The 14,437-nt window shown below is 35.1% G+C and overlaps 1 protein-coding gene across 1 annotated transcript; it reads right to left on the bottom strand.

The window, feature by feature from the left end:
- Nucleotides 1-499: 499 nt before the first annotated feature.
- LOC117909484 (EH domain-containing protein 1) lies at nt 500-6,180 on the bottom strand. Its single transcript, XM_034823525.1, has 16 exons — nt 5,925-6,180; nt 5,759-5,838; nt 4,663-4,731; nt 4,531-4,588; nt 4,305-4,360; nt 4,181-4,223; nt 4,033-4,094; nt 3,247-3,360; nt 2,975-3,077; nt 2,839-2,888; nt 2,275-2,403; nt 1,938-2,189; nt 1,737-1,816; nt 1,377-1,503; nt 1,078-1,221; nt 500-977 (listed from the first exon to the last, which is right to left on the bottom strand). The coding sequence occupies exons 1-16, from the start codon at nt 6,007-6,009 to the stop codon at nt 792-794; spliced, it is 1,638 nt and encodes a 545-aa protein (XP_034679416.1). The 5' UTR covers nt 6,010-6,180; the 3' UTR covers nt 500-791.
- Nucleotides 6,181-14,437: the final 8,257 nt, after the last annotated feature.

Here is a 14,437-nt window from a genome sequence, read left to right as displayed (position 1 = left end):
TTCAATCACTTAGTTTCGTTTCTTGAGTAAATGCAAACTTGAAAGCTATCTTTGGTCTTGGAAAGTGCCAAGAAAAAAAAAAGTCAGAAAAATAATTTTCATATGTTTAGTTTCAATAATCCCCAAATCTATGAAATTGAACCTAAAATCTTAGAAACTCCAAAATTGTTAACCTAAAAAAGTAGGAATTCCATTATCTGTAAGTCGAGATTTGAGAGAGAATTCCCAAATCTCTGTGACTAGCACTCTCCACCCATCATCTTGAATTTCCATGTCCTAAAAATCTTACCAATGACTGGAGAAGTAGAAGGGAGAGTAGATTGCAGAGGCGTCTCCGATGATCTGATTTGAGGAACGAGTGTTCGGGTATGTGTTATATTGTACTCTCTTTTTTGTTTCCCTATGATTGTTGGCTTCATCCATGGATTTTATTGTGGTATTAAGGAAGAGTTGCGTTCATCTTCACTAACGGGTGGTTAATATTGCAGATGCACCCATGAATCAAATTTTTAGAATGACTTTGAATTCATGATATTATGAAGATGATCATTATTCCATTGCCTGTGTATGACAAAATAAAAGAAAACAATATCTACTACAACTTAATCCTCTGATGAAAGGGAAAGGAGTGATAATTCATATGATACTGACTGACATCATGGAGGAGCCAAGGAACTGCTCAGACAAGTTTCAAAATATCAATGGAAGGGAAGCAGGGTGGCTCTGTACATGCCTCCAGTCACTTGGGTCTTCATCCAAGATATGTATCTCATAGAACTGCCCGCATCCATTTAATCGTATGGATTTCTGAAACTCTTCAGGAGCTCCGGGATGTCATAACCCAACATGTCATCTACGGTTTGTATCATTTTAGGCTTCAACCTCTCAAATTTGTCTATGCTGTAACCACTCAGTACCTCCCTGAAATGGTCAACGTTCGGGAAATCCCCCGCCGGCAGATGGAACTCCCTCTGGACCTGTATATATATATTAACCAAGGATGAGTACTATTAATGTATGAATGGTGAATTGAATGTGTTGGTTTACAAGGTTATTTGCAGGAGAGAGATGTGGAACCTTTGCAAATTCATCTTCCAGATTGTCAATAAGCCTCTGCTGAGTCTTGGCTTTGCCCATCATAGTAGGCATCTCCTTCTTTAGATGGCTGATGATGTAGGCATGAATCTTGGCAGCTCGGGCCCGTTTTACAAATTCATTGATCTGTGAAAAACAATGGTCATCAGAATCCCCTGGAGATTAAATATTTCTCAACCTGGGTTGCCTTTCATGCCCTAACAAGTGTGTTTTGCCAGTGAATCCTACAAATCCCATTTATGGAAAAGAAAAGAAGCAGAAGTGAATACTACTGAACTTACTCGGCGATCACAAGCCTTCTTGGGGATATCTTTTAAATCAGAAAGAAGGTTTTCCTGCTCTTTTTCAAAAAGTTCTTTCCCAATTGGACCAACAGCAGCTTCTTTTACAGGTTTGTCGTTGAAAGAGCTGACAATGCCAAGAGAGACATTAATTTGGCAGGATAAGACCAATGCAATAATGGTAGGTTCATGTGTAAAATGAGGGGCAAAGGTAAAGTTGAGAACCAATCGATTTGAAAACGTCTCATCTTATATATTCTTAAAGAAATATAGGATAGCAATAAAAGCATGCAATATAACAAACAAATAAATTGAAGCTGCTTCTATTGCAGTGAACTATTATATAGATAGAGAATCTACCCAATATAAACACGCATAACCTCAGGAGTATTTAGAACCTTCCCAAGTGACCACATCAGTGCTCCATAAACCCTCATAAGCTACAATACAAAGCCAATCAGAAAGCAAGTTAAATGTCTGTCAAAAGACACTAAACAATAATATGTAGTGAAATATCTATAAAAATAACCTATAAAACTAATTAGCAGCACAAATTCTTACTTGCTGAGTATCCACTTGGTCCGCCTTGTTCAGAACCACACGTATCTTGTCATCATGGCCATGAAGAGATGAAATCACACGCTTGAATTCATCACTAACATCAAGTTTATGAGGATCAAACAGCAGTAGAATGAGGTCACACTTTGCAGCAAACCATGATGTTACACCAGTAAAATCGTAGGCTCGCTGTGTTCGTTGCTTTTCTCCTGATAGAACTCCAGGAGTATCCACAAACGTGATGTGCTCCAGTAGCTTTGATCATATAAAAGATTAAGTTTCAGGTGCTACAGAATGATAATCTAGAAATTTCCATGATAATTATAGAGTAATAACTCACAGGATGCGGCATTTGAGAACACTCGAATTTGGACAAAAATGCCGTTCCAAAAGTTGTCAGACCACTGTAAGGCATGTCTGCTTGAACAGCAATTGTGTTTCCAGGAATACTTCTTTCATCAGGTCCAGACTGTATAAAAGCAGGATTAGTGAGTGAAGATGAAAAAAAATATTGGGAAAGATGGACAGAGAAAAAAAATTTTTAAAATCAAACTAAAAAGTAAAAAAGCCAAACAAAACTAGGAGACCACACCAACTATTAAAACATCAGACAGCCATTCTAATACTAAAATATGGCTAGAGGTTCCAGTAAGAACAAGAAAATGGTCAAGTTAGCTGACCAAATGCAAGGAATTATTTCGTCAGAACTTTAATTTCTGTACCGAGGTTATATGAAACAGAAAGCAAGGTACTAGGTTTCATTTCTTAAAGAGCTCACCAAGGGAAATTGAATGGCTTTTATAAATAGTTAAAAACATAAAATTATTTTATTTTATTTTGTTTATTAATAAAAAATTGAAGACTATATGAATGACAAGGTAATAGATAATGGTTCAGTAGATACCATAACGACAACGAATCTGTCAGTAGTAGGTTCAGGTCCAATGTGTGCTCCTGTTCAAAATGAAGAAAATAATAAACAAGAGCTGACTTTTTCACACGTGCACAAGGAGGGAAGGTGTGAGAGAACAATAATTCACCTGGATAACTACTCTTCAGCAGATGTTTAATGAAAGTAGTTTTTCCAGTTGAGTATTGACCCAAAAGCATAACCATAGGTTTGGCATCAAAATCGCTATTTGTCTGCAACAAATAACACATCAACAGCAAGTGATAAGCTCATTATATATCATTGTCCATGGTTTAAAATATAGCAATAGATGTAAATCAAACAAACATTTATTAGAATCAAGATTATTTTACTATTTCTGAGGATGAAAGCAATTAAAAGCTGGGTGTATTTCTCACTTACCAACAAGGGGGATGCAAAATCGTTAAAACGATATGTAACCTCTAATGGCTTTAGCTTCTGAATGTACAACCTCTTCAAGCCATCAATTATTGATGTAACGGAAGATAGAGGTACCTGAGCACATACAAAGAAATACAGGGAAAGAACGGATCAGGCTAGAAACTAGAAGAAGTGCATAGGAAACTCATTAGAAATGAAAGAGCAAGTTAAGACAAGGATCACATGAATAGTCATGATTATTACACCAACAGCAGAAGGAAATATGCAACACATCTTCTCTGGACATAAAATGAATTGAGTCAATTATAATATCATAATAAAAGAAATTGGGGATATTAGAGAAATATCCAGAAATAAAAAGGAAGACCTACAAGAAAAAATGGTGGTCAGCCACATAATCCTTCATACTATATAGTACAGAAAGACAAATATGCTAGGATACATCATTATTGGTGAGGGCCTTCTTTCAATTGGTAAAACATAACTATATTAATATGAAATCTAAGTTGGGGTGAGTTCTATCTGCAATGTATAATTATGTGTAAAGAGGATACAAATAGACAAGCATGCATCACGTAACAAGAATTAGTTCATCCTATACACAAATCAGAAGTATCATTAACTATCCAGTTATATAACCATAGCCCAAAGAGGCCTTAATGAACCAGGCTGGAATAAAAATACATTTAACAAAAATAAAACAAGTAAGCAGTGGATAGCAAGTCCATAAGGAGTGACAAAAAAGATTCCTTTTCCTAGCATAACAAGAGCACAAAAGAATAGTACCTTCTTCGAAGATTTTGAAGTGAACCAACTAGCAGTTGGTGATGGCTGTGGTTGAGAACTACCTGCATCATTGCCAAACAATGAACTTGTGCCAAAAGAATAAAAGCAATAATGGTATTATTGTTATTAAAAATAAGAAACTTCTTACCATTTATATCAGGATCACTTGTTTTGTGTGCACGCTTTTTCTTCTAAATATTTTTAATAAACAAGTCAGAACTTTCAGAGGAGGAAATAGATGGAAAATAAAATTAAGAAGAAACAAGACTTACAGCTAGTAACGCAGCCAAGCCTTCCATTTGAGGGGGATTTAAGTTTCCCAAGTCAACTGCAACACATTAAGAGACAAACACCTTAAAAAATTAATAACTAAATAACTGGATGATATGCTTTGCCAATAAGGAAACAAACTTCTAGTTTTCGACTTAAACATGTAGTTTAACCATTCCAAGCATACAAAAAAAAAAGACACAGACAAAGTTGAAATAAACTGCTTACCTTCACTGTGCAGGAGATCCTGTGTGATTGCATGTCCAGCTTGTGCCAGGGAAACTAGCTACATAAAATAAAGAAGGGTCAGGTTCTAAGAAATGAATTGCTACAGAAACACATAAAAATATCTAAACACACCTGCATGGCAGTAATGAACTCTTTTAAACCAAGAAAACCCTGTCGTTTGGTATCTGCAATTGCCCACACCTTTGAGAAGAGGAGGAAAAAAAACAAGTCACAATCCACTCAGCAAAAGAAACCCAGAATAAACAAAAGAAAACCATTAAACAGAAGTTAAAAAATTAACTAGAAAACAGAGCACAAGTGTTAGCTAGATGCACCAAATGTTAACATGAAACAACCAGAGCCAAGGGTGGAGACAAGTAACTATATTCATCATACAAATTATACAAGTAGGGTTTTCTCACAAACTCCCTGAAGGGAAAGTTAGTAACATCCCTGCTTTTTGGTGAATGGAAATTACCAAAGAAGGTACAAAAGCAAGTTCACCTTCTTGGTTTGAACATTTGTGCCAACTTTCTTTTTCCCTAGTTCTTGATTCAATATGTAATAGAGTTCATATAAGATTTTCCTAAAACAATCACTTCAAGAGAAAGTAGCATCTAGACAGAAAGAGAAAATTATAAATGCTGGTACAAAAGAAATTTCATTCCTGGATTTTATCCTTCTGAAACAATTAGCAACACATGACCCTGTTTAATTAAGACTACTGTATTCAGAATTCCAATACCTTACCGGATACCAATAACCAGAACCATGCTATCAGGTCCAAAAATTTACTAAGTCTTACCTAGCTTACTAGGCACCAAGAGTGCAATTAGGTAAGTCCTTTTGCACAAAATTTAATTATATTAATTATGGAAATCCCATTTTAGGGTTCATTCTGATTGTTTTCAAAGGCCTTTCTACTCTTTTGAAGCAGCCTATGACTTCTGCAGTTGACTAATTAAACATAGATTTCTTCACTCCATCTTTTATCATTCTTTCGACATCAAATCACCATGCAGACTAGCACACACTTATACCCTCATATGAATTATAAAATCAGTTTCCAAGCTACTATCATCTAAACACTCCACCAAATCAGCAAACTGCACGCAAATAACCCAAAAACTCACACCTCTCCGGCATTAGCATTCATATAAGCCTATAACTCTCTTTAAAGACAGATTCTACCAACCCAAACTAAAAAAACACAGCAATAAGAGAGAACCTGTTTGAGATCCGGGCGAGGCAAATTGGACATGGAGAAGAACTTTATGGCGTCATTTCCAGTAATGCGGCCATCGGAATCTGATCAAAACCGAAAATTCAGGATAAATTTCAGCCTTGCAAATTCAAAAAAAAAAAAAATCACAAGAACTGGAAAAAACGATAACCTGAATCAGCGAAATTGAACCACTCCTGATAGATCATCTGGTTCTGTTTAGAACACGAACTAATCTGACCCGAGTCGATCTCCATTGGAAAGGATCGAACGGATCGGCTTGTTGTAGGGCGATTCGGAATTTCGGAGAACAAAAAGATTCAAAAAAACGTTTTTTTTTATTTAAAATTGTTTTTTGTTTTGATTTTGCTGTATTTTCGCACTTTCAGGAAAACGAGATTCCTTTCGTACTGAGGAAACTCAGGAGAGTGTTTAGCAAAACGACGCCGTTGTCGGGAGGTCCAATTCGTGAAACGCGTCGTTTTAAGTGGGAAGGCGGCAACCCACTGAAACGCGTCGTATTAATGGAGCCTCACCTGTCATTGCGCTGTGTGTTGGAAGCCACGCGTGCCACTAAGTGTCGACGTATTTTCTAAATCATGATTTTAAACACACTCTACCTTTTTAATTACGAGAATTTAAGTATGAAAATCATTTTTTCGAAGTGAAGCTTGTTTTCGCATTGAATTTTCAATTAATTTCTTCTAGAACATTTCAAATTTTATCTTTCACTATGAGTCCACATATTGCCTTTTAAGTGACAAACTTTTATGATTCTTAACAAAAAATATAATCGGAATCTTCATCATCATATTTATATGAATACAATTTCATTTTTAAGTGCTTGTAATTTAGTAATCATATTTATGAGAATATAGACTTATGATTGTGTTATTATGAAAACAACCTATTATTCGTGTCTATAAGAACAATGATCGTGTTATTTAGTAATCATATTTATGAGAACATGGACTTATGATTATGTTCTTATGAAAACAACTTATTGTTCGTGTTTATAAGAACAATGATAATCGTGTTCTTAAAGACACGACTTATTAATTTGTTTTGGTATCACAAAGTGGATAATAGTTTGATTAGGTATGTTATCATAATGACAAGAAAAAATTATAATTATGGAGCTTAAGATCCCTAACAATTAATTTAATTGAAATCCCTCTCACAATATTTGAAATTATTTTTTCACGTCCCATCAAAATTGGCTTCCCGATTACATTTAACAAAAATACAAAAGACAAAATTATGCCCTTGAGGTTTTCTTCTTCCATCACTTCATTCAATTTATAATCATGATTTTTTATCCTTTTTTTGAAACTAAATTCTTTTTGAATAAGCTTTTTAGAAACTTATTTCTTATGATTAGCATAAGTTTCATCAACTTATTAAGATATTCTTCTCCTTCTTCAACTTTGATATTAATTTCAATTTCCATGGATATCATTTTGTCTAAGAAATCATATTCCACTTAACCTTCTTCTTCCTCGTTTCTATCAAAGTGTAGGACATCACTACTTTTCTTTTTGTGCATTGGAGAACATTTGATTTGGGCTTCAGTAATTTCAGTTGGGCTTTGGTCCTAGTTTTAATTTCGTAAGGACTTTGAGCTTGGTTGTCAATTTTGAATGTGAGACTCGGGGTCAGGCCATGGTTTGTTTTTAATGAGGTTCGGACATGGGCTTTAGGTTAGGCTTTTAATTTTTAACATGGGCTTTACATAATTGCTTCGGGCCAACTTGGATTTAGTTTATCTGTATGGGCTTGTTCAAGTTTCCTTAATTGTTGACATGGATTTAGGCCTTTTAAATTTTAATATGGGCTTTTGGGCAATTACAATGTTTGAACTTGGACTTGGGCTTGCGTTTTTTCTTTGGATTACTTTTTTGTATGGGTTTGATTTATGTTATTTTGGGCCTAGCTTTATTTACCGTAAGGCTTTCACTTGGAATCAAATTTAAGTTTTGGATTGGACTTTCTTTTGGGCCAAGTTTTCATGCGTCGATTGATGAAAGCAGCCTTTATAAGAGAGGAATCGTCAACCGTTTGGAAGTGTAAATTTGTAACACCTCAAAATAAACTTTAGGGAGAAAATAGTAAATAAAAAATTAATTAATTAATTAATTAAACTCATTAAAGGTAAAAGAGTCTTTTTACAATTAATAATATTTGGTGTAAATTAGATTTTCCTTTTGTTTTCTTTATTCAGAAAACTCTATTAACCAAAAATTTGAGAATTGGAGAACATAAGGCTAATGGTTTGAAGGTCTAGAGTTTGAAGTTCAGATTTTTCCAGGTAAGATTCTAACCCTAGATTAATATATTATTATTAGCGATTATGGTAAGCCTTGATTGGCATGATAGGCAAATATGTGTTTGTAATTTGTACATATTTTCTTCCTTGTTCAGTTTTACCTTGTTTAGGAGTCTTGATGTATCTCTTATCTATGTATATATATTTGCAACCGATGAGAATAAAATGACAAAAGAAAATTGATCCAAAATCACCTAGAGTTTTTTCATGGTATTAGAGCCATTGTGAGCTAAACATACACATGGCTGGTGATGGGAAGAAAAGAGATGATGGAGGGTCCAACTCTGATAGAAAAATACTGACCCCCTATGCATTGACTTCCAATGATAATCCAGGTAATATAATTACCCAAGTTCAACTAAAAGGTGAGAACTATGATGAATGGGTGTGTGTTATGCGTATAACTTTGCGAGCCAAAAAGAAATATGGATTCGTGGATGGATCCATCAAACAACTGGACAACGATTCACAAGAACTTGAAGATTGGTGGACCATCAATTCAATGCTTGTCTCATGGGTGTTTAACACCATTGAACCCACACTTCAATCAACCATATCTTACATGGAAAACGTAAATGAACTTTAGGAAGAAATCAAGCAGCGATTTTCTATTGGGAATGGTCCACGTGTACAACAATTGAAATCAAATCTTGTGAATTGCAAGCAGGAAGGGCAAGACATAGTTGTCTATTATGGTCGACTCAAGTCTCTTTGGGACGAACTGAACAATTATGACTCAATTCCAATATGTACTTGTACTGGGTGTAAATGTAACATTACCACTCAGTTTGAGAAGAAGCAGGAAGAAGAAAGAGTTCATCAATTCTTGATGGGATTAGATGAAGATGGATATGGGACAATATGTTCCAATATCCTGAGCACCGAACCTTTGTCGAATCTAAATCGAGTTTATGCTATGATCGTACAACAAGAATGAGTACGGACCATGACTCGGACAAAGGAAGAAAGAGGCAGCCCTATGAGTTTGCAGTGCAGGTTGGTGGTCGAAACCTAGGGGGATGGAAAAGACAAGACCGTGATTTGCTCAAATTGCAAGCGGAAGGGACAATTGAAGTTGATAGTTGCTTTCAATGGATTAGTTATCCAGAATGATGGGGTGACAGGCCACGCACAACCATAGGTGGGTGTAGTGGTGGGTGTGGACGTGGCGTTCAACAGGGTACAGGTGGAAATCAAGGACGTGGAGGGACTGCTAGAGCCAATGCAGTTCAAATGTCAGGAACTGATGGTGGGATAAGTGTTGTGACTGATTCTGATAGAACAAGAATTAGTGGGTTGAGTGACGAACAATGGGCCACACTTCTTACCATGTTGAACTCACGCAAAGGTGGTGCTAATGAGAGGTTGACAGGTAAGCAAAATATTTTGCCTTAGATTATTGACATAGGGGCTTCGCATCACATGACCGACACATATGAATGTTTGAATGACGTGTGTGATATTATGCCTTGTCCGGTTGGGTTGCTAAATAGAGCAGAGACCAAAGCTTTGAAAGAAAGAACTGTGACTTTTGAAGAAAAATTGAAACTACGACATGTTTTGTTTGTACCTAAATTGAAATGCAATTTGATTTCTGTGTCGCAGGTTCTTGATGATTCCAATCTTGTTGTTCAATTCACTAATAAAATTTGTGATATACAGGACCGTAATTGGATGATGCTGATTGGAGCGGGTGAACAACGCAAGAGGCTTTATTTTCTGAAGGGAGTGGCTCCTATTCGTGCTTACAAGACAACTAGTATTACATCTTATGAGCTCTGACATAGAAGAATGGGTCATTCTTCTTTTAGGGTAGTAGATTTAATTTATGAAGTTGATAGTATTGGTAGAAATGATGGTGTGAATAATAAGTTTTGTGATATTTGTTTTAGAGCTCAACAAACTAGAGAAGTGTTCTTTTCTAGTGATAATAAAGTTAAAGAATGTTTTAACCTGATTCATTATGATTTATGGGGAGCTTATAGGGTTTCTACTTCTTGTAGAGGTATTTATTTCTTGACAATCGTTGATGACTGTTCACGTACAGTGTGGATATATTTGTTGAATAGAAAAGATGAGGTTGCTTGTGTTCTTAAAAATTTCATCGTAATGGTGAGACGACAATTTGAAAAAAAAAAATGTGAAAATTGTTAGAAGTGATAATGGTACTGAGTTTATGTGTTTGAAAAAATATTTTGCTAAACATGGAATTTTACATCAAACTTCGTGTGTCGGGACGCCACAACAGAATAGGCGTGTAGAAAGAAAGCATAGTCATATTCTCAATGTAGCGAGAGCCCTGCGATTTTAGGCACATTTACCTATTGAGTTTTGGGGTGAATGTGTTCTTACAACTAGATATTTGATTAACAGGACACCATCTGTTTTATTGGATGGTAAGACACCATATGAGATCTTATACAGACAAGCCCCCTCTTATTAGCACATTCGAACTTTTGGGTGTTTGTGCTATGCCCATGACCAGAATTGTGATAAAGACAAATTTGCTAATCGAAGCCGAAAATGTATTTTTGTTGGGTATCCGTTTGGAAAGAAAGGTTGGTGGTTATATGACTTGGAAAGCGGTGAATATTTTATTTCAAGGGATGTAATATTTGTTAAAGCAGAATTTCCGTACTTCAACAATGTTGTTAACTCTTCCTTGACTGAGAATAAAGTCGTGAATTTCTCTGTAGATGATGAGGACCCATATATGCAGAATGACATGGAGGAGCAACAGGCTTCTGTCTCGGATGTAGAGCACGAGATTGATGTTGAGATGGGTCATAATATGGAGATGGCTACTGATGGGAATACTGAAGTAGGAGACAAGGGGGACACCGACGTGTCAAGACCTATGGTGTCTGAGGAACAGTTTGGCAAGAGAAAAAGGGTTAAGCAATCTTCTGTTTAGTTGAAAGACTATGAAACACATACCATTCGAGTAAGCCCCTCAGCGAGTTCATCGTTCCAGTCAAAATCCTCAGGTACACCCTATCATTTAGCACATTATGTGAATTGCGATAAATTTTCTACACAACATCGGTTCTTTCTAGCATCTGTTACCACAGGGTGTGAACTAAGCACTTATGCTGAGGCAATAAAAGATGAATGTTGGAGAGAGACGATGAGAAAGGAGATACAAGCTCTTGAAGACAATGAAACATAGACAGTAGAAGACTTGCCTCACGGGAAGAAAACAATCGGGAGCAAATGGGTCTACAAGATTAAATATAATTCTGATGGAAGCATCGAGATATGCAAGGCGCGCTTAGTGATTCTTGGAAACAAACAAGTCAAAGGCATAGATTACAATGAGACTTTTGCCTCGACAGCAAAGATGGTCACAATGCGAACGTTTCTTGCCATTACAGTTGCAAAGGGTTGGGAACTGCATCAAATGGATGTACATAATGCCTTCCTACACGGTGAGTTAGATGAAGAGGTATATATGTAGATGCCGCTTGGTTTTGCGTCTCCAACACTAGGTAAAGTTTGTAGACTTCGAAAGTCATTATATGGTCTGCGAAAGGCACCCAGGTGCTGGTTTGCCAAGTTAGCAGCAACGCTAACAGGTTATGGATTTAAGCAGTCGTATTCTGATTACTCATTATTTACTTATGAAGCTCAACACATTCAACTCAATGTTCTTGTCTATGTTGATGATCTAATTACATTTGGAAATGATGGAACGGATGTGCAATAGTTCAAAGATTATTTGAGTTGGTGTTTTCATATGAAGGATCTAGGAAAATTAAAATATTTTTTGGGGATTGAAGTTGCGAGGAACTCAGATGGTATCTTCTTATGTCAACGCAAGTATACACTGGACATCATCTCTGAGGCTGGGCTGTTGGGAGCCAAGCCGGTTGGGACTCCTCTTGAACAAAACCATAAATTAGCACTTGCTGCGAATTCTGATTTACATGATCCTGGATAATACAGACGCTTGGTGGGTCGGCTCATCTACTTGACGATTACCCGACCAGAACTGTCTTATTATGTGCATATGCTTGCTCAGTTCATGCAACAACCGAAGGATGAACATTGAGAAGCAACTTTGAGAGTTGTTCGATATTTGAAAGACAATCCGGGACAAGGTATTCTTTTGCGTTTTGATTGCGACCTGAAATTGTATGCTTATTGTGACTCAGATTGGGCTAGTTGTCCTTTAACACGACGATCTTTGATTGGTTATTTTATTCTTTTGGGTAATTCGCCAATCTCTTGGAAGACTAAGAAGCAACATACAACGTTTCGCTCTTCTACTGAAATGGAATATAGGTCCATGGCAACCACAACTTGTGAATGGAAATGGTTGAAAGGATTGTTGTCTACCCTTGGTGTGATGCATTCTGACCCTATGCATTTGTACTGTGATAGTCAGACGGCTTTACACATAGCAGTTAATCCCGTTTTTCACGAATGAACAAAGCATATTGAAGTTGATTGCCACTTTGTATGTGATGAGATACAAAATGGTGATATTCACACTAAGTATGTTTATACTTCCATGCAGCTCGCAGACATTTTTACGAAAGCTTTGGGAAAATGACAGTTTGACTTTCTTCTTCGCAAGTTGGGCGTTCGGAATCCTCATGCACCAACTTGGGGGGTGGGGGGAGTATTAGCGATTATGGTAAGCCTTGATTGGCAAGCCGATTATGGTAAGCCTTGATTGACAAGTTTTTGGTAAGCCTTGATTGGCATAGTAGGCAAATATTGTGTTTGTAATTTGTACATATATTCTTCCTTGTTTAGTTTTACCTTGTTTAGGAGTTTTCCTTGTTTAGGAGTCTTGATGTATCTCTTATCTGTATATATGTATTTGCAACCGATGAGAATAAAAGAACAAAAGAAAATTGATCCAAAAGCACCTAGAGTTTTTTCAATTATATTCGTTAGTTAATTTTGAACACATTAGATAATCTTTAGAAAATTTTAATTTAGATTAGGGTTAGTTTAGTTAATTTATTTTAAGATCAAAAAATTGAAATTATGAATATAGGTTGTTTCATTTATGAAAATAGGGAAATTAAAAAAAATTAGATGAATAGATCTAAACAATGAAATTTTAAAAATTAAATAAGTAAATAAATATATGATTATATGTGGCTTAAGGGATTGAAAAATAATAAGAAGAAGAATTGCATGTTTCTAAATTTTGGATTTAAGACACTGTGTTGGGGTGACAAAATAAAATAACTGTGAGAGGCAAATAGTAGTAGTGGAATAAATTAAAATAATAATAATGAGTAGAGTTGGTGGGATTATTGGAGTTGTTAAAAGTATATGGGGTATTTTGTTAAGTAAGAGGGGACATTGGGATTAATAAGAATAATGATAATAATGATATTAATAATAATAAGAAGAAGAATGGTGTGATTTGGATGCTTGTAAATGACGTAAGAATAATAAGAATAATAATAATAATAATAATGATAGTTGAGATTAATAAGAAATGATATTAATAATAGTAAGAATTGTGTGATTTGGATGCTTGTGAGTGACATACAATAGGGCTGCTTGGATGTTACTGGGTATCGAAAAATATAGTAATAATAATAGTAATTGTTTTTAATAAAAGTTTTAATTTAGTTTATGTATACAAAAGAAATAAATGATTAGAATAAGATTAGGAAGAAATATGAGTTTATAAAAAATTTGAAAATTCATTAAATTATATTATTATTGTTTAAGAAGTTGAAAATAATATTCGGTAGTAATAATATCTGCATGAGAAATTAATTAGGATCCTTAATACTAAATAAAACATTTTTAAGATTGTCAAAGTTTAACCTTTAGATAATTGTGTATGATATTATGTTAGGTGATGAGTAAATTCGTCAAGCTAAATACTTCAAGTTTTTAAGTGCTTCTTCAAGGTAAGGAAAATTAATGCAGATTTTTATAAAAGAAAATAATTTTCTTTTTATATTTTATATAAAAATGTGTAAAAATATTATTTTTTATTTTCACGTATGAATCAAATAAGTGTTTTGTATGGAAAGTATATTTGAGAATTTTCTTTGTTTATGAAAAAAAATGAAAAATTGAGGAGATATGATATTTTGTTTTGTAAGTTTGAATTAATGAAATAAAGTGTTTGACTCTGGATTATATGACCTTAGTCAACGAGTTATAATTGTTGACATTTTCGGCCCTAGTCAACGAGTTATAATAGTTTATATTATATGACCCTAGTCAACGGGTTATAATAGTTGACCTTATGGGTTTAGTTAATTGTTGACATTTGGTGTTGTTCACTTTAAATGGAACAAATTTGAAATTAGTTACTCAATTGTGAAGTCTCACCTAATTCGGCATCATTTGTCATACGATAACCAGAGTAAAAATAT

The sequence above is a fragment of the Vitis riparia genome, chromosome 19, assembly GCF_004353265.1.
Source record: "Vitis riparia cultivar Riparia Gloire de Montpellier isolate 1030 chromosome 19, EGFV_Vit.rip_1.0, whole genome shotgun sequence".
NCBI lineage: Eukaryota > Viridiplantae > Streptophyta > Magnoliopsida > Vitales > Vitaceae > Vitis > Vitis riparia.
The sequence above is the reverse complement of the archived record's forward strand: the minus strand, read 5'-3'. Positions and strand labels throughout refer to the sequence as shown.